Genomic DNA, 22744 nt, shown 5'->3' on the forward strand with positions numbered 1-22744 from the left:
GACCTCTTCCTAACCCCGAGGGGCTGGGACCTCGGGGGACCGCTGAATGCGGAGTGGGAAGGGGCCCCTCGGGAGCCGCGGAGTTGGGGCCACGGAAGCAGTCCCCGCCTCCCGCCACCGCCCGTCTCTTTACAGCCAAGCGAGCTGAGGGCGTGTGCCCAGGCGGCTGCGGGCCAGAGCAGCCCCGGGCCCTCGACGTCCCCGCCCCCGGCCCCGCCGAGGGGAGGAGCCACGGCTACGTTGGATCCTCCCACGGGGCTTTGTGCGCGCTCGGAACCCAGCTGTCGCCGCCCCGCCGAGCCCCCTGTCCCCCGAGGGCGCGCATTTCCGGGCCGCCCACCACCCGGATCGCGTCGGCAGCCTCGCCCGCCTGCTCCGTGGCCCAGCCGCCCCGGTCCCTGCCCGAGATGCCGGTCGACTTCACCGGGTACTGGAAGATGCTGGCCAACGAGAATTTCGAGGAGTACCTGCGCGCCCTGGGTAAGCCGGGGCGCCCCGCCGGCCGCTCCGGGAGCCAGCCGGGGCGGCCAGCGGGCTGCGAACCGCAACCCGGCTTGTTAGGGCTAATTGGTGGCAACTATCTGCTGGTTGGCTCCGCGCGTGGGTAATTTAATTAGTGCAGCGGGCTTGGTGTGCTAGTTTCTGTTTGTAAAGGATGAACCTGAGGGCAGAAAACTTTGTTGCGAGAATAAAGAGACGCAGACCGGCTGCGTGCAAAGACCGCGCCAGCGACCCGGAACGCCCCCTTGGTATTCCGCTGGGGGTGGTCCCCCTCCCCGGGACTGGTTCTGAGTCTCCCTGCCCCTCTCTGCCCTCGCACTCCCTACAGATGTCAATGTGGCCCTGCGCAAAATCGCCAACTTGCTGAAGCCAGACAAAGAGATCGTGCAGGACGGGGACCACATGATCATCCGCACGCTGAGCACCTTCAGGAACTACATCATGGACTTCCACGTCGGGAAGGAGTTTGAAGAGGATCTGACCGGCATAGACGACCGCAAGTGCATGGTGAGGATTCCCGCGCGTGGGCTGCCCGATGGGCTGGGCTGGTTCACGAGGGAGGGGAGCCAGGGCTATTGCGTTTGGAGGGACCCCGGATCTTCCCACTCCCAGCCCCAGGGGAGGCAGCACACAAACATCAGGCCTCCGGACCGCTTCCGTGCAAAGCGATTGCTAAGAGTTGTGAAAACCGTCTGGAGTCTCTGCTGTGCGCAGGCGCTCGGCACACATGACATCACCCAAGCCTCAGGCAGAGGGAGACATGAACTTGCCCATTTTAGAGAGGAAGAAAGGCTCAGAGAGATGAGGGAACAGGTCCGGAGCTGCACAGCGAGGGAGGGGCTGAATACCATGCAAGTGGGCGGCCTCTGTTCTTCTGGCCCTGGGAAGGGCTGGGGAGGTGGGGGAGGGGGGGGAGCAGGGGAGAAGAAACACAGGCAAGCCCTGGGGGGTGACCCAGCCTGAAGTGACTGCAGGAGGCAGGGGCACCGTGATCCCCACAGGAAGCCCTCCTGGCCCCAAAGCTGGGATTTGGCTGTGGAGTTCCCCTGCCCCCACCCGCTGCCCACTGAGAGGGCTTTGATCCTTGCCAGCCAACACCTACCAGGAGGTCATTGTCCCTGCAGCGCAAGCCAGAGGAAGCAGCAGTGGGGGAGGAGAGGTCCTCCAGCCTCCCCTCCCCCTCCCCCAAGGATGGGAAGCTGGTGACCAGGAGACCCCAATTAGCGCTGACCTTCTGGTCAGCCCCAGGCCGCATCACATTCCCGGGCCACAGGGAGGTCAAGGCCCTCCCGTCGTCCCTTCCACAGTGTCGAGTCCGGAACTGGCTGATGCTCAGCCTGGGGAGCCATCTTGCTTATTGAGCCAGCCCTGCCCAGCCCTTCTACCATTCACCGAGCGTCTTTCCCACTGCCCCATGTGCCCCGCACGGTGCTGGTCATCTTCCCCACGGCCTGGGAGGGAGCCATCAGTAACCCCACGTCATGCTGGGGAACAGGCTGAGGGGCGCTTGGCGAAAAGGAGGAACTGGAGCCCTGGGGCTTCCAATGCTGAAGCCCCCTCCCCCCCTCTGGGCCTGGCCCCTCTGCTGGCAGCCTTTGAGGACAGCCAGCTGAGCCCCTTAGGCCTGTGCTTGGAGAGGGGCCGGCCGCTGAGGTTGTGTTGCAGTGATGGGGGGGGGGGGGGGGAGTCGGCAGCAGGAGCGGCCTTGGCCTTGGGAGAAGGCAGGCTGAGCCTTTGAAAGTCTCAAGGCCTGAGGAGAGACCTGCAGACCGCCCTGGCCCACTGCACCGAGCTCTGCCCCCAAGGCACCGTCCTGGTCCCCAGTTCACCCATGGGGTGCTCACAGGACTGTCAGACTTCTCTATATGAACCCACTGGATCTTCCTGATACCCTCTTCAGTCTCATTTTAATGTTCAGAAAACCGAGGCAGCACGTTTTGCTGTGTGACTGTCGAGAGGTTCAGCGGGTGGCAGTGGGAAGGCTGGAGTGGACCCCTGTAGCGTGCGTCCACTTGCCTCACGGGCTGGTCACTGACCCAGGCACAGGACAGCAAAGCAAGTTACAGTCCCTGACATCCAATACACAGTCCTTGTGGTGCGTCCCTGTGTGCTCCGTGGTGACAAAGGGAAGTCCCAGGGTCCGAGGATGGCAGCCACCCAGCAGAGGGCATCCCAAGAGGGCTTCTGGAGGAGGTGATCACTGCATTTTGCTGTAGAAGGGAGGGGTTTGGAGACAAAGAAAGGGCAGTGGCCACCTCTTCTCACGCTGGCCTCAAGTCCACGGTAGGCAGGCAGGGGAGCCTAGTGCCGGACAAACTGGATGGAATTGGCTTCTTGGCTCCAGGCCTCAGGAAAGCCCACTGCCAAGTCATCTGCCACCCACTCACCCTGTCCTTGGCTGCCGGGAGGCAGGATAGCCCCCTGCCCTGCTCCCGGCTGTTCCTTGGCCCCCTGCAGTGCAGACATGCCCTTCTCTGGGGCTGCGGTGTGCAGCTCAGACCACTGTGAAGAGCACGGCTGGGGACAGGAGCAGAGGAACCACACCAGAGCAGCTGTTGTTCCTGCAGCTTATGAAGGAAGGGAGCTGGGTGCCATGGCCTGGCTGAGGTCTCCGAGGGCCCCTGGGGGTCCTAGGCTACCCCTTCTGCCCCCTCCACTCGGCACCCACCAGCCAGGAGCAGCAGCCCAGAAAGGTGTGTTCTCAGAAGCCCAGGAAGGTGTGTTCTCTTATTTGGCCACTGTTATTTCAGACCTGTCCCGTGCCAGGCCCTAAGCTCAGCCCTGGGGATATGGAGGTGCCAGTGCTCCTGGGTGCCCTGGCTGGTGTCGGGATTCTCCCGGTGCATGCTGGGAGCACAGCAGGTTGAGGGGTACAGAGCTGGGGAGGGGACCCAGTGGTCAGGAAAGTCCCCTCAGCTAAGTGGGGGCAAAGGTGCTGAGACCACAAACAGCCTCGCTGGGGAGGGGCGTGGAGGTGAGCGGGGGCAGGCTGCAAATGCTCTGGTGTGGCAGGAGGGTGTGCAAAGTGTGGCAGCAGAGAGGAGCCCTTGCTGAAAGAGGCGTGGCCAGGCCGAGTCACACCCCAAAAGGCCAGAGGCTGGGGATCTGCCCCTTTCCACGGGAGCCTTGTCCACCAGCCTGTGGGTCTGGCCTGCATCTGTGTTTCATTTGGCCTGCATGCTGCTAGAAATATTTCAGAGTCGGTTGCCAATGATTGCCAAAGAGCGTAAGATTCCATAGAGGCATTCATTTTTCTTATGGCTCTGACCAAAATAAACACTGGGCACCGTGGATCCGTACACCGTGTGGATCCCGGAGATGCTGTCACAGCGGCTCCAGTGACAGGGGGCGTTCTCCAGGCTACTCCAGTCCTCACCCCGCCCTGTACCTCAGATCCGGGATCAGATGGTCGTTAGTCATTGTCTCTGTAGAGCAGTGGGTCCCAACGCGGTGACCGTGACAGCAGCATCGCAGGGAACCTCTTGGGAAGCCACCTTCTGCGCCTACACCCCACACCTGCAGAGCTGGAATGGAGGCGTGGGCCCACAGTCTGTTTCAGCAGCCCCGTGGGTGTTTTGCAAGCAAAGAGAGCTCAGCTCTGCCATGAAGAACCATCTCTCACTGCATCGCAGTGAAAAATGGCTAAACCGTAACATCAGGCGTCAAGGCCTCGTGCCCCTTGACGGTTCACTGGTTCACTCCACGGTGCGACCCCTGTGGGCGCTGTGACCCCTGCCCCGACCACCTTGGAAAGGCGCTGTGGTCTCCCAGGCTGGGGTGGCTGCAGATCTGCGTGGTCCAGCGTCACCCTGCCCGCAGTCCCAGTCCGCTCTGTCCTGGTTTTAGACGCCCCATGGGCCGCAGGGATTGCCATCTGGGGGGACCTGCATGGGGGCTGGGCGGCTCCACTGCCTGCTGCGTGCCCTTTGGGCTGTTAGGATGGAAGATGAGGCCCCAGGGAGCCACCAGAACCTAGCACAGGAGGGCTGGGCGGGGCACCCCACTCCTGGGCGAGGGAGCCCCTGGGAGGGCCTCTGTTCCCAGCAGAGCAGGAGCAGCTGTGGCAGAAGACCAGGAATCACAGCCCCGAGCCGGTGCTGCGCTGCGGGAGTGGGCAGCCATTTGTCATCGAACCGCACAGTGGACACTGGGCCAGGTTTCCTTGGAGGAGGCTGCTTTGTTCGCCCAAGGTCCTGGCGCCTCCCGCTCACTCCCGCTGAGGCCTCCACTTCAGATCCAGCTGTGAACTTGGTTTGACCCCGCCACAGGCCTGCCTTCCGCTTCCCACCGCCCTCTTTGTTTTTATTATGAAAGGAAAAAACTCAGATAGCAAGAGAGAGTGTGGCCCCTCCCCCACGCCCCAGGTCATCCCTCCCCTGTTTGGCTGGCTCTGTCAGGAAACGCCCCCCCAAGTATGCACCTAGCTGTTGATTGGTCCGTATCTCCATCTACAGCCAGAGGGCGGGGAAGGGGCAGGGAGCGAGGGACCCTTTTCTGCACAGGATTTGATCACTCAATGATATTTCTTAGGCACCTTTGCACATCAATGCTTATATATTTTCTGCATCCTATTTTTTAAGATTTTGTTTGAAAGGCAGAGCGACAGAAAGGGAGACACAGAGAGACAAAGAGATCTTCCATCTGCTGGTTCACTCCTCAGATAGGCCAGGCCACAGCCAGGAGCCCGGAGCTCCATCCAGGTCTTCCATGTGGATGGCAGGGGACCCGAGTCCTCGGGCTATCCCAGCTGCCTTCCCAGGTGCGGTAGGGGGAGCCGAGCGGCCGGGACTGGGACCGACGTGTGTGGCGGTCAGCAGCTTCCCTCTGTGTTCCTGTTTAACCCTCTCTGTCTTCTTCCCTTCGTTATCGGACTTCCTTACATCTGTCTGTCCATCTAAGTCTGTGTAATAAGACACAAACCCACCCAACTGCTGAGCACGCTTTAAACACCAGCCGGCCGCTCATCCTGTCCTCCACCCATTCGAGAGACTTCTTTTTTTTGTTTTGTTTTGTTTTGTTTTGAAGAACCCAGGGCCGGTGGGGAAAGGAGCTCCCTGGGCTGCAGGGGTGAGTGTGCCATTGGACCGGGGAGCCGGCTGAGTAGTGCCCTGGCCCGGATCAGGCCCCTGGTTTTCAGCTGGGTCCACGCCAGGACGGAAACACAGGGTCTCTTTCATGTCTTAGAGAAAGTTCTCCGACCTTTGAAATCAGTGTCAGCAGCCTTGGAGGATTACAAAAAGAAGAATTAAAGCAACCCAAATAAATTTCACAAAGTAGCTTTCGCAAGCCACAGTGGTTTGTTAGGCTTGGGGCTTTATGGGGCAGGAACCGAAGACAAGGGCTCCTGCTAAATCTTTGCTAAGTACCAAGTGCTTCGGGTGCCTTTTCTCCTTTGAAGCCCACAACAAATGCTCCTCTGTAGATATCATTGTACGCATCTGACAGATGGGAATCCCAGGCTCAGAGAGGTGAAGCCCAGGGCCTCCTGGCTGGCCCATGGCAGAGGGACGGTTCTAACCTGTCCGCCTGGACAGCCGCCTCCCACAGAGTTCCACCGAGGGCCAGAGCCAGGCCCTTCTGGTGAGTGAGCCACACTACAAGCCGGAGGTGAGCACACGCAGTGTGGACAAGGCCTGGTGTGAGCGCTGGTGTTACAGTCGGAGCGTCTGCTTTTGAATCTGTCTCTGTTACTGAACGGACACCCTGCCTCTATTTGCACATCTGCAAAATGGGTACCATGATGCCTGCTCTGCCTGTCTCACAAGGCAGAATCTGAGGGCTATGGGAATGCAGGAAGGCACTGTTCTGAAGAGACAATGCTATGTGCAGAACAGGCCCCGGGGCCCTTCCAGTCCCAGAGAGTGAGGGTCAGGGCATAGCTATTGTTGCTGGTTGGTGATTTATTGGGTGGGCTACAGCCATTTGTTTTTCTGACCACCATGGCTCCCCTACCCCCACCGCCTTTTTTTTTTTTTTTTTTTTTTGACCCCTGCTCGCTGTGTAGATTCCTGGTGGCTGGAACTAAGCACCTTCTGCCAGGCAGGGTGCCCCCAGCTGTCCCTTGGCCTGTCCCATGACTGTGCACCTGCCTCCAGCTGGCCCAATCACACCCCTTCCTGGAATTTAGTTCGGGGACCCTGCGAGAGAGGGGAGTTCTGTTCCCTCTTCTGATGAGCTGGTATGATGGAAACTTGGCGCTCTCTGACGCCAGTCCGCTCACCCCACCTGCCCTGGCTGCAGGGAGAAACTCAGTAGCAGGAAAGCATAAGAGGGGCCCGGAAGAGAGGGAGGGAGGGAGGGAGACAGAGCAGGTGCAGCATTGGAGGGTGCCTGAAGTTCCTAACACCAAGTCGCTCCTAAGTGTCCCTGGTATGGAAGCCAACCCATTCCTGTTCTCCCCCCTTAAGCTGTGTGAGCTGGTTTCCATTCTTTGCGTCTGAAAACATCCCAAGACTTCCAGCCTCACTCCCAGGAGCCTTGGAGCAGCCATTCTCAAACTTGAGCAGGCCCTACCCCCACCCAGAGTTCCTAACTGCCGAGGTTTGGGGTGGGGCCTGAGAGCTTGTGTCTCTAAGAAGCTTCCAGACCAAATTACTGAGAAAAGTGAGGAAGCAGCTGGCCCAGGCCCAGGCCCAGGCTACTGAGATGTCCCCATCACAATTGAGTGGATAACTTGGGGATGAAGGGCAGGGGAGAGCCACAGCCCTGTCCCTGGGGACGCCAGTCTCACTCGCAGCAGCCAGGTTGGGGCACCACAGGGCAGCTAGGGGCGTTGGCTCTGGCCCGGGCCTGGATTCCACCTCCCAGCCGTGTTCCTTGGCACACGTACAATATCCCTCTGAGTTCAGTGTCCTCACTCTTAAAAAGGAGCCAGCGGTAGCACCCTGCTGCAGGGACCGTCACAGAAATGAATGGGGCAGTGAACTCTGTCCTCTGGTCTCCTATCTCTGTGTGACAAACCACCCAGCCCTTAGTGCCTCCAGGTACCAGGGGGCCTTTATTTGGTTCCCAGATCTGCAGTTTGGGCAGGGCCAGAGGCGATGGCTGGTCCCAGCCTGGGCCCTGTCAGCCAGGAGCTGGGGGAAATCCCCTCCTACGCCCCCTGCTGGCCGCTTGGGCCCCCTCCCAGCATGGCGGCGGGTCCCAAGAGGGAGGGAAGCAGGCAGCCTGGTGGGAGCTACCTCACCTCGGAAGTACATACGTAGCAACAGGCCTGCCAGTCTGCATTCCAAGGGGTCACAGAGGGGTGGGTGCCAGGCCCGTGCTGCTCGCTCCGCGGGTGCCAGTGAAACTTTACTCACTGGCTGCTCTTTGAAGCTCTCTCAGGATTGGGCTGTTTGGCTTCTGACTAACACTGTGGGCACTCACAGCCTGGGCCCAACAGAAGCCGAGGGCGTGTGCCCTGGAGGGAAGGGAGAGGCGTGTGGGAAAGCCTGCTGGGGGGCGTGGACTTCACCGTCATCCTTGCACCCTCCTCCCTCCTCCCAGACACACGGGGCCGAGCAGTACTGGAGTCACTCCTCGCCCCCCGCCCCCCCCCACTCCCCTTTGCACTGCTCCTCACCGGGGGGGGGGGGGGGGGCGGGGGGGGGCAGGGAGCCCTCCTGGCATCCAGAGGCTGTGTGTCCGTGATGATCCCCAGGGTCCTGTTGGTGGGAAGAGTTAAGGGGGTAGAGGGAGTTTATGCCTAGACATAAACTGGGCGGCCCACCCCCATGGCGCATGGCCCTCCGGGAGCCAGCGCCTGCAGCCCAGGGCCTGCTGCTGGCATTTTGCTTGCACTGGGCGACTTGCTGGCACTTTTGACTTGGAGTTGATTAAGAAGTCCCCTGGGAGCAAGGATGGTGCCTGATTCACTATAGCCCGTTTTCTGCGAATGGTTTTCACAGGTGTCTCTGTTGTATAAATGGAGCTGTGCTGGAGTGCATGTACAGGTGCACACACACACACACACCCATGCAATCCCTTGTCCATGAAAGAGGAACCCTGGAGTGCCTCCATGATGACAATCATTTTTGTTAAACATCAAAGACTTCTCACGTGTCAGCCATAACGTGCAAAGACCTTAGAGCGCTGGCGTCTTGGATCTGAGCCTTTCCTTCCTTGTGTCTCTGCCTCCTTCCTTTCTTGATTTCTTCCTTTGTTCCTTCGCTCTTTCCATCCCCTCTTCCTCCCTTGCCTCTCATCACCTTCTCTCTTTCCTGGCCCGAGGGTCCGAGGACCGGCCAGGCGCACTCGGGGCTGAGCTACAATGGACGAGACCAGCAGGAAGGTGGGGCTGGTGAGAACCCAGGCTCCAAAGCCCATCTTCACCAGCCCTGCAGGGGAAGTGGCCCTGCCCTCGGAAAGTGGGGAAGAAATCCTGTCTGCCAATGGCAGTGAGTCAGGAAATTGTCTTACCCTGACTCAGAAATCCCACTTGCAGGATTATATTCCAGGAAAAACCATTCAAAGTACACAAACAAAAGACCTACTCTGTCTATTTGTACAAAGGCCTCTGTGTAACAGTCGGGGGCATTAACCCGCATGCGCGTAGCCACCTGCCCCTGCCCCTGGGCCGACCCCACCGCGGGCAGCACCCTGCTCTCCTGCATCTCTGTTTAATCCCCCCAGCGGCCCTGGAGGGAATCGGAGGTCCTGGCCAAGGCCACGCTGCTGGCTTTGGCTTCAGATATCTCTGACTCCTGGCTTGGTGTGGTTTTTGAATAGGCCGTCAGCAGCTGGTGTTCCTAAATGTGAATGACCATGCGTGGTTAGAAAGATGGCGGCTTCTGAATCCCACAGAGCGCCCGCTAGCCACGTGAGGGTCGCTGGGAAGGTCAGAGGGACGCGTTTACCGGCAACGAGTCAACGTGTTCACAGATTCTGCTCTTGCGTCCCTTCCCCGTTCCCAGCCCCACTGCTCTGAACGTCTTACCTGGGAGCAGTAATGGTGGCAGTCACCGGCATTGCCCCCGTGTGTGCCATGCGCCAGGCTCCACGCTGTGCCTGGATTCTGTTGTCAATTACTGCAGTCCAATCGCACTGATCTCCCTCTGCCATCCTCAACACTGCCGCCCGACCTGCCCCAGCGAGGAAGGGCAGGTGGGCGAGTCGCTCACAGCTCAACACCCAGTGCTGGCCAGGATCTTCCAGCCCCATTCCCTCCCTCCCCCCTGGTGCGGGAGAAACCCCCCCCACACACACACACACACGCCAACGTATGGGTGTCCTCACTTGCCACCCTCTGCTCGCGTCCCTGGGACGACCCCTCCTGTGCTTTCTCCTGGGAGACTCCGCTCAGTCTTGACTGCTCGGTTGCTCCCATCCCACTGCCATCCCCCCTCCCCCCGTACCTCGCTGCAGGTGCTGCGCTTAGGGCACTGGTGTTGCTTGTGACTGCATCTGAGACTCTGGACAGCGGGGCCCACACCGGCACATCTCCATGCCTCGCGCGGTGGGCTGCAGCGTGTGCGTTCCATTCAGGTTAAGTGAACATAGCAGAACCTCAAACAATACAAATGGCTGTTCTTGATCCTATTACTGCAAGAGCCCCGTACCGTTTAGCAGGAGCTCATGTTCACTGGGCAGTTCCCCTGTGCCAGGAATTCTTTTAAACATTCCCCATGCATTAATTCTTTTGATCCTCATAATTCTATGATGAAGGTGCCAGAATTCTTTTTATATTATATATGAAAAAGGTGACGTGCAAAACAGAGATACCTTTTGTTCCATCAGGCAGCTGGGGGGCCCTGGGATTTGAACTTGGACACCTCACTCGAGACTGTGACCAGGGAGAGATGTACCAGTGGGTATCTCCAGGGGTGAGCGCTCTGAATTAATCGCTTGGTGAGGCTTTTGAAACCTAAACTGCAGTATCCCCCAGTGAAGGAGAGGTATTGTGGGATCCCAGCCCTGCAGGCTGGGAACCCCAGCTTCAAGCTCTGGCTCAGCTGTAGCCCAGATCCCTTCGAGGTGTGGGGCCAGACGGTTGCTTTTATGACCTCATCGCTTCCCTGGATAAACTTAGCAGGGTACTTCGCCTCTCTGTGCCTTGTCTGTGAAATGGGGGTAGGGATAAAGTAGAGGAGGCCAACTTCATGCGGAGGTTCAGATGCCGGTGTGCAGGCAAACCTGCGATGCAGCTGCTCCGGCATTGCCATGTTTGTTTTGTAAGGTTTTATTTATTTGAAAGGCGGAGTGATGGAGAAAGAGAGAGAGAGAAGGGGTGGGTGGTGGGGGTGGGGAGAGGGCTCATCTCTATCAATTGCCCACAACAGCCAGAGCTGGGCCAGTTTGAAGCCAGGAGCCAGAAACCCATCTGGGTCTCCCGCATGGGCAATAGGGACCCAAGTACTTGAGCCATCACCTGCTGCCTCCCAGGGTGTGCAGGAGTGGGAATGGTAGAACCGGAAGCAGAACCAGAACTCCAGTAAGGGATGTGGGTGTCCTAAGCTGTGGCTTAACCGCTGCCCTGCCTGCCCAGCCCTGAACTGTTATTCATAATCCTTTCACCCTGTGAAGGGTGTCCTCCAAAAGACTAGTTTGGAGTGTGGGGGCACTCATGTAAAGCGACCCCTTGTCATCTTGAGACGAGCTAGTGGGGTTAGGGAGAGCAGAGGCTGGTCTGCAGACCCCCAGGGAATAGGCTGGGGGAGGCCAAGAGCAGAGGGGAGCTACTGCTTGCCTGGAATTTTGTGTATCCTGCCCCAAAGAAGGTCCTGCACGCCCCTAGTTTCATTTCATCCTGATGGCTCTGCTCTGTGGCAGAGTTCACTGGCCCCATTGTGCAGATGGAGAAGTGGAGGCCCAGAGAGGTCGGATGCATTGCTTAGGGTCATCCAGCTAGAAAGAGGTGGGGTTGGATTGGAGTTCCAAGGCTGTCACCGAGTCCTTCCTGAATGCCCACCTGGGCAGGTGAGCCACTGTCCCATGGCTAGGCCAGCCCCGGGCCTGCAGCCCACCACACTTTTCAACAGTCATGGTACCTGTCTGTAGCCACAGGACACTCATGTGGGGACAGTGTGCAGGCCTTGGGCTCGCCGTCAGGCAGAAGGGGCTTAAACCGGGACTTCCACTCTTCCTGGCTGGAGGGCCCTGGGTGTGGTGCCTGGCATGCCAAGCCTCAGAGACTTAGGACGAAATCGTGGCAATGGCTGAGCCATTTCTAGGAGGCCAGTCTGTGGCAGAACAAGCAGCCGCAATGCTTGGGATATTTCAGTGCTTCAAAAAGAAAAGGGGGGGCTGGTAGGATAGAGGTGATAATAGCTGATAGAAATGGTAATAGCTGACTCCTGGACTGGCTGGAGGTGGCCGAGGCCAGAGAAGCAAGCATCTGGATTTCCCATGGTGCCAGGTTCGGCCTGCTGGAGCCACAGACACAGCTAGCGCTCACAGAGAAGCTGTGAGCCATCTCCCCAGCAAATTCCGGGATTGGAGGTGCAGGGTCAGGCTTCATAGGGAGGTCTGGGAAAAGTCCAGATAGCCACAGCAGCCAGGGCTGGGCCAAGTCAGAGCCAGCAGCTTCATCCAGGTCTCCCACATGGGAGCAGGGGCCCACACACTTGGGCCATCTGCTGCTTCTCCCATGCCATTAGCACAGAGCTGGATCGGAAGTGGAGCAGTCCAACAGGAGCCAGCACCCGGATGGGATGCCGCGTTGCAAGCAGTGGCTTTACCTACTACACCACAATGCTGGCCCCTCTTTTTCCTCTTTCTACTTCTAATCTAACTCCCAAGGTGTTTTCTGCTGTCAGTTCTAGCATCACTTCTAGCCTTCTTCCCCCAGGAAGCCTTCCCGGATGGGCCTCTGCCTCCACTTCAGAGGCTCAGGCACCCAGACCTGGACGGCTGCTGAAATTGTCTGCTTGTCCTCCTGCCTGGCCGCCCGTGAGCCCCTAGCCCAGGGCCCCTGCCCTGCCTCCCTTTCTAACCATGTCTGGTGTGCAGGAGGTGTGGGACCCATGAGTGCTGAAAGCTATTTCCTTGCAGAGCTCACGCTGTAAGATCCTCATGCTCATGGAAGAGAGGCTGTGGGGGACGGCCCAAGTGCAGGGCCCTGCAATCCACACGGGGACCCAGATGGGGCTCTGGACTCCTGGCTTCAGCCTGGCCCAGCCCTGGCTGTTACAAGCACTTGGCAAGTGAACCACCAAATGAGAAGATTCTCTCTCTCTCTCTCTCTCTCTCTCTCTCTCTCTCTCTCTCTCTCTCCTGTATTTCAAGTAGATTAAAATAAACATTTTTTTAAAGGATCAGATTAGACCAAGTCACTGCAGGGCACAGTAGCCGAGAACCCAGGCTCCCGAGTCAACTGTGTTCCTGCTTCATGGCTGAGGGTCTGGCCTCAGCATCCACATTTGTAAGCTGGGGCCTTTTTTTTTTTTTCTTATTTATTTATTTATTTATTTATTTTGACAGGCAGAGTGGACAGTGAGAGAGAGAGACAGAGAAAGGTCTTTTTCTGTTGGTTCACCCCTAAATGGCCCCCGCGGCTGGCGTGCTGCGGCTGGCGCACCACGTTGATCTGAAGCCAGGAGCCAGGTGCTTCTCCTGGTCTCCCATGCAGGTGCAGGGCCCAAGGACCTGGGCCATCCTCCACTGCACTCCCGGACCACAGCAGAGAGCTGGACTGCAAGAGGGGCAACCGGGATAGAATCCAGCGCCCCAACCGGGACTAGAACCCGGGGTGCCTGCGCCGCAGGCAGAGGATTAGCCTATTGAGCCGCGGCGCCGGCTAAGCTGGGGTCTTAAGGAGGCAATGGCTATAGGACACATACCTCGCCTAATGCCCTGCCCAGCATATAATGAGTACTCAGTACTGGACGTTATGGTGATGGTGGTGACAGTGACAATGACAGTGATGCTGTTGCCTCCTCCAGGAAGCCTTCTCTGACCTCGCATCACCCACCCCAGCATGGAGCACAGAGGCGTCATTGCCAGGTTCCGTGTCTCCCCGCCCCCCTCCAGGGCGAGTTGCCTGAATCTGGGTCCCCAGATTGGCTGAGCACGGTCCCATGGGGCCCTGGGACTTTCCCCAGCCCCACTCCCGCCTCCCGCCTCCTCACCCTGCTCTTTGCCTTTCCTGGCACCTGGAGGGCTCTGACAGTTTAAATCCGTGTGGGCACTGCGGGGAGTGTTTAAGGGAAACAGTGTGTAGCGTGCCAGGGTTCTCAGTTGTAACACGTTCTCGCCTTGTCCCTCACCTGCCGTCAGCTTTGAGACCTTGCCTGCCCACAAAGGCCTCGCTCGTTGTGGCTCTATGGGTGGTTCACAGAGGTTGCCTTTAACAGCTCTTGTGTCTCTCATTACTCGTTCACATTTTTTCAAGGCCTTATTAATTTATTGTAATCTGCTTATGGACCGAATGTGCATTTCCCCCTGATTGCTGGTTTTATATCATTGCCAGCCCCCTAGGAACGGCCCAGGAGAAGAGGGCTCACTACCTGCCCCCTCCACCAAGGCTGGCTTCCGGGGAAGCACTGGGACTCCTCAGCCACAGATTCCTGGGGTTCAATTAGGGCCCAAGCCTTAGCACCTAGGAAGCAAGCTGGTAAATTACAGAAGCCTAATTTTCATCCTCCCTAAAGCTCAAAGATTAAATGAAGCATTGCACAAGGCTCCCGGCACACAGGCACTTGGCAGGTTCCCTGGGCTTTCCCACCAGGTCGCTTATTGAACACAGCGGCGAAGGCTGAAAACCTCCCCATCGCCCCAGGAACGTGCATACCTTCCAAAGGAGACTTGGAGAGAAAGGCCAGTTTGCACCTGAAGCCAGTTGCATGCAGGAAGCGTCTACTTGCTGCCTGGTTTTTACATTTCACCCCCAGAGCTAAAAGCAGGGACTTGGGAAGCAGCCCCAGGTCGACCATGGCTCTGCCTTTGCAGGTAGAGTCGCCTTAGGCAGGTCCCCCCCACCTTTCATCCCAGAGGTGAGGCTTAGTCCCTCCCTATCAGGGTATGCCCATGCACGAAGGGCCTGCTGACTGGGCAAGGGTGGGGACATGTGAGGGCAGCCCCCTGTTCCCTGGAGTAGGTGTGTGGGGCACCTTCACAGATGTCACAGGTTTCTTGAGAGCCAGCATTTGTAGGCTGTGCCGGGTCACTGCGAAGATGTGGTTCCATTAGGAGGACTTGTCTGGCGCTCCTAGTGCCGTCACCTGGCTGGGGCAAGTGGCCTCACCATCTCCGTGGCGCTCACTCTCTTGGGCTGCCAGTAGGAGCTGTGCTTTCTGTGTCACCAGTCCCATGCAGCAGGGCCACCTGGGGCTTCTGAGTGGTCAGGGGAGCTGGATGATGGCTTTTGAAGTGACAGTGCCTTGTCACAGTAGTAGGATGCTGTTTCCTCTATGTTGGCACATGTCTCTCTAGGGAAAACTGACAGAGCCAAGGGGATGGGGGCTATTACTAGTTTTTAGCAGAAGACTTTGAGCAGCTCGGCTTTCCAGCCAGCTGCCATGGGCTCCAGCCCAGGTGTACATGGGGAGCCCAGGGGGTGACGATTCCTGGTGAGGGGCTGCGATGGAGGTGGCCATCCATCCCCCAGTCCTTGGGCTTGTCTGAGAGCTCCGTTCTGAAGGTGGGGTCCCAGAGCCCACGGTGGGGGTGCAGGCAGCAGCAGTGCCTCTCCCCTGGTTTGCACCCATGTCCACCCCACCCCCACAGGCATCTGCCTTTCAAGTCTGTGGCTTGAAAAGCATCAGGGTCATCCTCGGCCAGAAATGTCCCCACTAGACCCTGGTTCACTGGATTAATCCAGGAAACTGAGTTGTGGGTCTCTTAAAGAGCCATTCAGCCTGGCTTCTGGGTGAGGCTGGGTGCTTGTCGCAGCTGCTGAGTGCCCCCTTTCTGGTGATGCTGCCTTCGGAGAGAGGCGGGGCAGAGAGTTCTTGGGTCCCAGGAGGGTCGCTAGGGGAGCTGCCGTGTGTGTCACAGGAAACGCGTTACCTTGGTTGCCCAAGCCTCAGGACAGCCTGGTAGAGGAGGTGTCTGTTTAGGTAATGCCATGGAGCAAGCCATCCCAAAGTGTCATAGCGTATGACAAGACCCGTAAATCCCACGGGTCTGTGGTTAACTGGGCACGTCTCCAGCTCCAGGAGGCTGTGCTGAGCGGAGAGCTCAGTTAGATGCCTTTGCTCTCCTCTAACCGGCCGCTCTCACCCTCCAGGGCTTCGCCAGCTGGCCTTTCGCCCTAGTGGGATATCCCTGACTGCCCTAACATGTGGCAGCTGGGTTCCAAGAGGGGGCGCCCTCAGCCTGCACGTGCCTTCATTGCTTACATCATATCCTGCGGGCCAGAGCAGGTGGTGTGGCCAAGCCCGGTTGGTACAGGGGACCATTCACAAGGGCCTGAATACCATGGGACTCGCTGGGGGTCAGCGCCAGAGCAGTCTCCAGCAGCAGGTGGCATTTAGCCCCCTTTTGCAATTGAGGGCACCAGGTTCATGTCACAACACCAGGAACAGAGGACCCTCCTACACATGAGGCCGTGGCCCTGCTCTTCACTTCCATCTCTGGACCAACCTGATCCAGCTGGAGGGAGCTCCACAGGAGGAGCCAGGGAGAGGATCTGAGGTCCAGGCCTCGCCCACCCAGGCTCTGGCCTGGCAGACTCCCCGGACTTCCCAGCAGGTGCCCCCCCCACCCCGCCGATGGCTCCACACAGCAGATGAGACCCGTGGGGCTGTGCGAGAGCATGAAAACAGAGTTCAGGCCAGAGTCTGAGTTGTGCGGTTGGACATTACGCCCCACCTGCTGCCGCACACCCAGTAGCCTTGAATGCAGGATGGACTTCCACGGCACCAGCTCACCCCTCAAGTCCCCACTGGGTCTTCATCCGGTCTGCGTCCCTCCCACTGCTAACCCGCTGTGTGCATCAGGAACCCTCCTCGGGGCACAGCACCCCCTGCCCTGGGCTGTGACGACCTGTGGTGGTCCTTTGACTCCCCGCCCCCCGCCCAGCAGTGGTTGGACTGAGCTGTGTGGTGTCCCCCCAGGGGGCTGCTCAGGCATCACGCAGCACCCATGGTTTTTTCTGCAGCTCCCAAAGACTTCAGCAGGCATCTTGCAGGTATTTGCCAGGTGCCCTGCTGTGGGCTGAGAAACAAGGGGGCCTGGAGCCCTGCAGCGGCTATGTTCCGGCCCACATTCTGCCTCTCATTAGCTGAGTGACCCTGGGAAACCCATGTAACCACTTTACATCCATCACAGACAAGAATATTCCGAGTGTTCTCTCCTGTGTCCAGCTGAGCCAGGATCCGAGTGAATAGCAGATTGGGGCTGAGAAAGCCATGCCTTGGAAAGCACCACGGTAGTCAGGTGATAGGGCTTCCTCCCTTTAAGACGTTGGATTGGTAGGGCCCAAAGACTTCTCTGTGCCCAAAATGGCTTCTGGTCCCTGCACCCTTGGCCTATCATGGTGCCAGAAATTCTGCCATTATTCCTAAGGTATCATTATTGTTTCTGTCCAGCTGGCCTCTGTTAAAAGATGCCAAGTGATCCGGAAAGGGTGACTTGGTAGCCGTGGAGCAGGAGCCACCAGTGAGCATCTCTTCTCACGGTCGCTGTGACACAGGTGTTGGAAGGTTAACAGGTGCGGGCTTGCTGGAGATCATGCCAGCAATGCTTATCAAAAGCTTGAGAAATATGCACACTCTTTGATGCAATCATCTCTCTGGAAATACATTCTAAAGAAATAGGTGTTCAACTCTGTGTTTATGAGAAGGTCTTGTTTGTAGTAGCACAGAATTGCAAATAACCGAACTGCCCAAGAATAGGAAATCGGCAGAATCATGGCATGCCTATGTGATGAGCTACTCCCAGGGCTGGCTTCATGGGCCTGTGACCACCACAGTCCCTCAAAGGCATGCTGTCAGAAGGACCCCTCCCTCGAGTCAATGCTCTACTGTTATCATCTTTAACATCGTAATCATTTTGGGGCATTTGGCCTAATAGTTTAACTGCCAGTTGGGGCGCTTGCACCCTATATGTCAGTGCCTGGGTTCAGCTCCGATTCCAGCTTCCTGCTAATGTTCACCCTGGGAGGCATCAAGTACTTGGGTCCCAACCATCCATGTGGGAGACCAGGATTGAGTTCCAGGCTCTTAGCTTCAGCCTGGCCCAACCCTGGCTATTGCAGGCATTTTGGAAGTGAACCAGTGGATGGGAGATCTCTGTCTTATGTCTGTCTCTGTCTGTCTGTCTATGGACCTGTATCTCTGCCTCTCAAATAAATGAAAATTAGAGAGGAAAAAAAACTTAATCATTTTTGAACGAGGCCTCTCATTTTCATTTTGTGCAGGGCCCTGCAAATTATGTAGCAATTTCTTGGATATTACATAACAATTAAAATGATGCTTATGGAGACTATTCGCTGAAGTGGGAAATTGCTTCTAATAAGTAAAGAAATGAGGATGCAAAATCATAAGTGATGCAATCTTAATTTTGTTCTAACAGAAGAGTGTGTGTGTGTGTGTGCTGATAGAAAAAAAAAAAAAAAAGCCTGGTCAGAATACAGCAAAATGTGAGAGCCCCTGTCTCTGAGGAAGCAAGACCACATGAACTTGTCTAATTGCCACTTTCCCGAGTGAGACAGGAGCCCTCCATACGTCAGGTGGACTGCCGCCCTCCGTAGGTCAGGTGGACTTCCGCCCTCCGTAGGTCAGGTGGACTTCCGCCCTCTGTAGGTCAGGTGGACTTCCGCCCTCTGTAGGTCAGGTGGACTTCCGCATGAGCAGAGAAAGACTTATGGGGTTGATGAGGAAGCAGGTGTCCTGGAAGTCAAGGACTGATCTCTGGCCTCCTGGTTCCCCACCCAGGCCTGGCACGGAAGAGGCACCGGTGAATGGGCGCCTCGTCTGATTGGTGGCCACATCAATGGTGGTTTTACCCAGGACAGCCCCATCAGACAGGAACTACACTGTGTCCCGACTTGGAGGGGCCCCTTCTCTCTGGCCTGGGGCTACACCTGTACCCCGAGTGAGTCTCTGGACTAGGAAGAGGAGCCGCCCCAAGACATCCCGTGCCCCATCTTGCTCTGTGAACAGACTGTAGGAGCAGAGAAGTCAGACCCACTCCTGTGCAGAGCTGGGGGAAGGCGCCTGGCTCCCTCTACCTCCCTGTGCCTACCTGCGTCTCACTGCAGGCTTCCCCCCGACAGCAGAGGGCGATAGTGATCATTGATCGAGGAGACAGGAGCGTTATCCTCCACCAGGAAGTGGTGCTCTCTCCACATCCATTTCCCAGATTTCTCCTCTCCCAGATCCTTATCAGCCTGCTGCCAACAGGTATCCTGGAACATTAACTTTAAAGCCGTACCTCTGAGAGAGAATGGCCTTAGATGACTGATGGGAGCACAGGGACCCAGAGACGGGATGGACTCGGAGCAGCCCAGTGAGCAAGGGGCAGAGTTCTGCCCACTACAGTGAGGAGGTGGGGCTCGTCACCTGGAACTGCCCATATGGGAAGGTCATTCAGAGGGAGACAGCTGGAGCTCATCTGTGCTCTGCTGAGCACGGGCAGCATGGTGCCTTTAGCACCCACAGTCCCCTGGGTGACTGGATCCACTCCAGAGCAACCTTGTGCAGGCCCATCTCTGCACCTTCCCTCATCCCGTGGTGGTCCCCCAGGAAGCCCCTTCCCTGGACTCTCACCTGGGCTCCCGCAGCCTGTGCCAGTAGGTCTGGTGATGTGAGAGCACTTCAAGAAGCTGTAGTGGGGTGGGGGGCTTCAGTGCCCATGGAGCTGTGTTCCTATCTGGCTCCTGCACTGCCCACCATGGTGAGTGTGGCAAGTGCCCTCACCTGATCTGTGAAAAGAGGTGGCACAGCACGGGCCTGGAAGTGCAAGCAGGCACCTGCTAGGAGCCAGGTGTGCGTACCAGGGAATAATTCTACCAAGCTCATTTGCCCTGATGAATGGAGAACTCTTTGAAGGCAGGGATAGGGTCTTTGGGGGGTGTCCCAGGACCCAGAAAAGTGGGAACAATGAATGAACAGAGATGTAGGGTCCAAGGGTGGGCAGGAGACTCAGAAGCCTGCCCGGCACCATCATGATGTGGAGAAGGAGCCCTCACCAGCCTGCAGCTGGCCTGTGCTCAACCCTAGGAAGCCCTGCCCCCATTCTCAGCCCCTCAATGGCAGCCCCATCCCCAATGACTTTGCCCCCTAAGAACCCTTGTATATAGATGCAGATTTTCATGAATTTTACAACAGATCGGTAGCATTTAATCAAAGTTTCTGGGGGGTGGGGCAGGGAATGTGAGGCTGCACATTTTCCATGATGTAATTGGCAGGAGCACCGGAGCACATCCTGGATCATCCAGGTTGGGGCTGCCCCCTCCCCCGTCCCCGTCCCCGTCCCCAGGGGCTGCTTGCTCAGGCCTGACAGTGGTGCTTCTTGCTTGGCAGACCACGGTGAGCTGGGATGGGGACAAGCTCGAGTGTGTGCAGAAGGGCGAGAAGGAGGGCCGCGGCTGGACCCAGTGGATCGAGGGAGACGAGCTGCACCTGGTAGGTTCCCCGGGTCCGCCTGGGCTGTGGCCCCAGAGGTCCTTGTCACTCGGAGGGAGGTCCCAGTGGAGCTTGGAAGAGGGCACCACGGCTGGGTCTTGGTTCTGCTCTGGAACTTGTCTTCAGGAACCTGGAGAGGATGCTTGAGTGACGTGGGCTCTGGGCAGACCCAACTGTCCATTCTGAGGGCGGAGGGGAGGGGCCACATCTACAAAGCATCAGCAGGAGCTGTGTCTGCTGCATTCCGCTTTTATATAAATGTGCACCGTGCTGAACTGTGGCCAGGCCAGAGCCAAGGAGCAGTCACAGGCTCAAAGACTGGGACGTGGTCTAGGTCAAGGGGAGGGGATGCTTGCTCAGCTCTGGGTGGACCCCCACTCACCTGTCCTCCATCCTGGGGCCTCGGGTCAAAGGCACTTCCGCTGAGTCCACCATCTGGGAAAAGTGTGCATAGATCCACAGCAAAGCCCTAACTCCGAAAAGGCTGATGTAGCTCATGTCCCATGACGGGGACTCCTGCTTCTTGCTCCTTTTGCCCCCCTTGGAACTCCCCAGGTACGATCTTTTTGCAGAAGGAGCTTGGTGCAGGCAACCCAGCTTCTAATCCCTGGCAACTTTCTGGAGGCCCATGGGTAGGTCCCTTCCCTCTGTCGGCCTCATTTGCAAACTGCCACTGTACCACAGAGGAATCCACAAAGATCTCCTGTGGTCTGCAGGAGCCTTGAGAAGTGTGAGTGCCAGGAAGAGGCAGGAGGGCATTGCTTTTGGGAGATGCTGCCACTGGGCACCCAGTGCATGGTCATGGAGAACCTAACACAGAGAGCCTGGGCCACGAGCCCTGGCCTGGGGACCACCTCCTCCCTAGGAGTCTGTTTCCTCAATGCAGAGCCAAGAGGGTGGAAGACGTGATCCCCACCAGCTCATAGCTCTGGAGCTCTGTGGCTCTGTGCCAGAGGCAGCCATCTGAGGGCCGCAGACCTGTTTCATCTTGTCCTCTAGGGGCTTCTAGCATGTTCCACCACCAACTTAAAAATTAAGAAATGTCGCTTAAAGCATCCAATTTCCAGCCCCCTTCAAAAAAGTCCCTTGGATTCTGCTGCCATCACCTCCTGGCCACAGCTGGCAGGAGCTGAGCAGGCCCCGGCCCTGTGGGCAGGGCGAGGCGTTATGCTGGCTGCCTTTTAGAACTTCTAATTATTGCTCCACCCACTGAGCCACTGATAGAACCGGTCTGGTGTGGGAGCCGGGCATTTGCACACTTCCCAGGGTGCAGCTGAAGCCTGGAACCCTAATGTTAGTGTGCAACCCTGGGCCAGGGCAACCTCTGGAAGCCATGTGTCTGAGCCCAGGACCAGCCTCTGCCCTGAGATGCTTAAGGCTTTTTGGAGGACACTGGAGGGGGAGAGGAGGCACCAAGGGGCCAGGCTGGCCAGGTCTGAGCCCTGTCTCTTCCCCCAGCCAGCTCTGTCTGCAGGGTGGAGCACAGCCTGGTCTCTTCTGACCAGACAGTTCGTTAGTGCAAACCAGCTCTCCGGGGGAAATAGCAGCCAGTCTCCAGTTTCCAGGTCTGTGCCCCACAATGCGCGGAGCCCCAAGTGTGACCAGCATTTGCCTTTGTTTCAGGAGATGAGGGTGCAGGGCGTGGTGTGCAAGCAAGTGTTCAAGAAGGTGCAGTGAAGCTCCGGCGGAAGACCCTGGTGTCAAGCATCGAGTGGCTCGGATGTGGGAGCCAGGAGCACACACGCCCTCCCCCGCCCCTCTGCACAGCTCGGGGCAGATTGTCCAGCCTCCCCTCCAGCATCCGTCAGCAGAGTCTGGCTCTTGTCTTTGTCTCGTTCCTTAAAATGAAGCTGTCTCAATAAAAGTGATCCCGGTCCAAGATGTCTGTTTTGAGAGAAGCTTCACACCCCACTGCGTTCATGTCTCCCCTCTGGGGCCCCTGTGTGTGCCCAAGGGAGACCTTGAGCCAGGTGGCTGCAGGTGAGGATGCACCTGGGCGTGTCTTTCCCTGGGGCACAGGCTTGGCACTGGGGAGTTGTGTATAGGAGTTCCTACCATACTGCATGTCCAGCCAGGGACGGTGTCATGAGTGCCACCAAAGGAGAAGCTGCCCTCCACCCTGGGGACCTGGAGCCCAGCCAAGGGGGCCCGCCCAGCAGAGAATGGTTTTGTAACTGCATTATGTACAAAGGAGGCACCCCAGGATTATCTGTGAGTGAAATGCGACTGGTCAGAATTTGAAGCCCAAGGCTGCAATGAGGTGAACCTTAATCAGAGGCAGTTAGCTGTCTGATTAGATTTCAGAGGTGTCCTGGACACACACTTCACCACCCCAAGACCGTCCCCGCCCCACCCGCTGGCTGATAGGAAGACTTTGTTTGCTCTGGACTAGTTGCGGCATAACGTGCAGGTCCCCCTAGAGGAGCCTCATGTTCATACGGAAGTGTAGACAAAGGCTGGCTGTGCCTTTGTCTAAAGACACAGGGAAACGGAAGGAAGGGTAAGGAGGTAAGAGATCAAGGGTGGGGACGCTAACTGGAAAAGGTCAGCCCTGCATCACAGACCCTGTGGTCAACCTGACCATCTGCCCCGGCTGTGCCTGGACCCCTTGGGAAGAGCACTGGGTTAGGATTCACCTGAGCTGAGTTCTAATCCCAAGCCTGCCCTCACAAGGCGACACCACATCTCACTTCCCTGGTCAGGAAACCAGGACAAGAACCGGCCTCACCTGCACAGCTGGGCTGCTGAGTTTGTAG

At 57.6% G+C, this 22744-nt stretch overlaps 1 protein-coding gene across 1 annotated transcript; it reads left to right on the forward strand.

Moving 5' to 3' along the window:
- Positions 1-306: 306 nt before the first annotated feature.
- RBP1 (retinol binding protein 1) lies at positions 307-21867 on the forward strand. Its single transcript, XM_062178814.1, has 4 exons — positions 307-480; positions 830-1008; positions 19887-19988; positions 21612-21867. The coding sequence occupies exons 1-4, from the start codon at positions 408-410 to the stop codon at positions 21663-21665; spliced, it is 408 nt and encodes a 135-aa protein (XP_062034798.1). The 5' UTR covers positions 307-407; the 3' UTR covers positions 21666-21867.
- The last annotated feature ends 877 nt before the right edge of the window (positions 21868-22744 follow it).

This window comes from Lepus europaeus, chromosome 2 (assembly GCF_033115175.1).
Source record: "Lepus europaeus isolate LE1 chromosome 2, mLepTim1.pri, whole genome shotgun sequence".
Classification (NCBI taxonomy): Eukaryota; Metazoa; Chordata; class Mammalia; order Lagomorpha; family Leporidae; genus Lepus; species Lepus europaeus.

Excerpts from the sequence above, each read along its gene's own strand:
- RBP1 (XM_062178814.1), top strand. The coding sequence starts at position 408 with ATGCCGGTCGACTTCACCGGGTACTGGAAGATGCTGGCCAACGAGAAT. Across the intron at positions 1,009-19,886 it reads TAGACGACCGCAAGTGCATG|ACCACGGTGAGCTGGGATGG; the intron begins GTGAGGATTCCC and ends CTTGCTTGGCAG. Across the intron at positions 19,989-21,611 it reads AGGGAGACGAGCTGCACCTG|GAGATGAGGGTGCAGGGCGT; the intron begins GTAGGTTCCCCG and ends CCTTTGTTTCAG.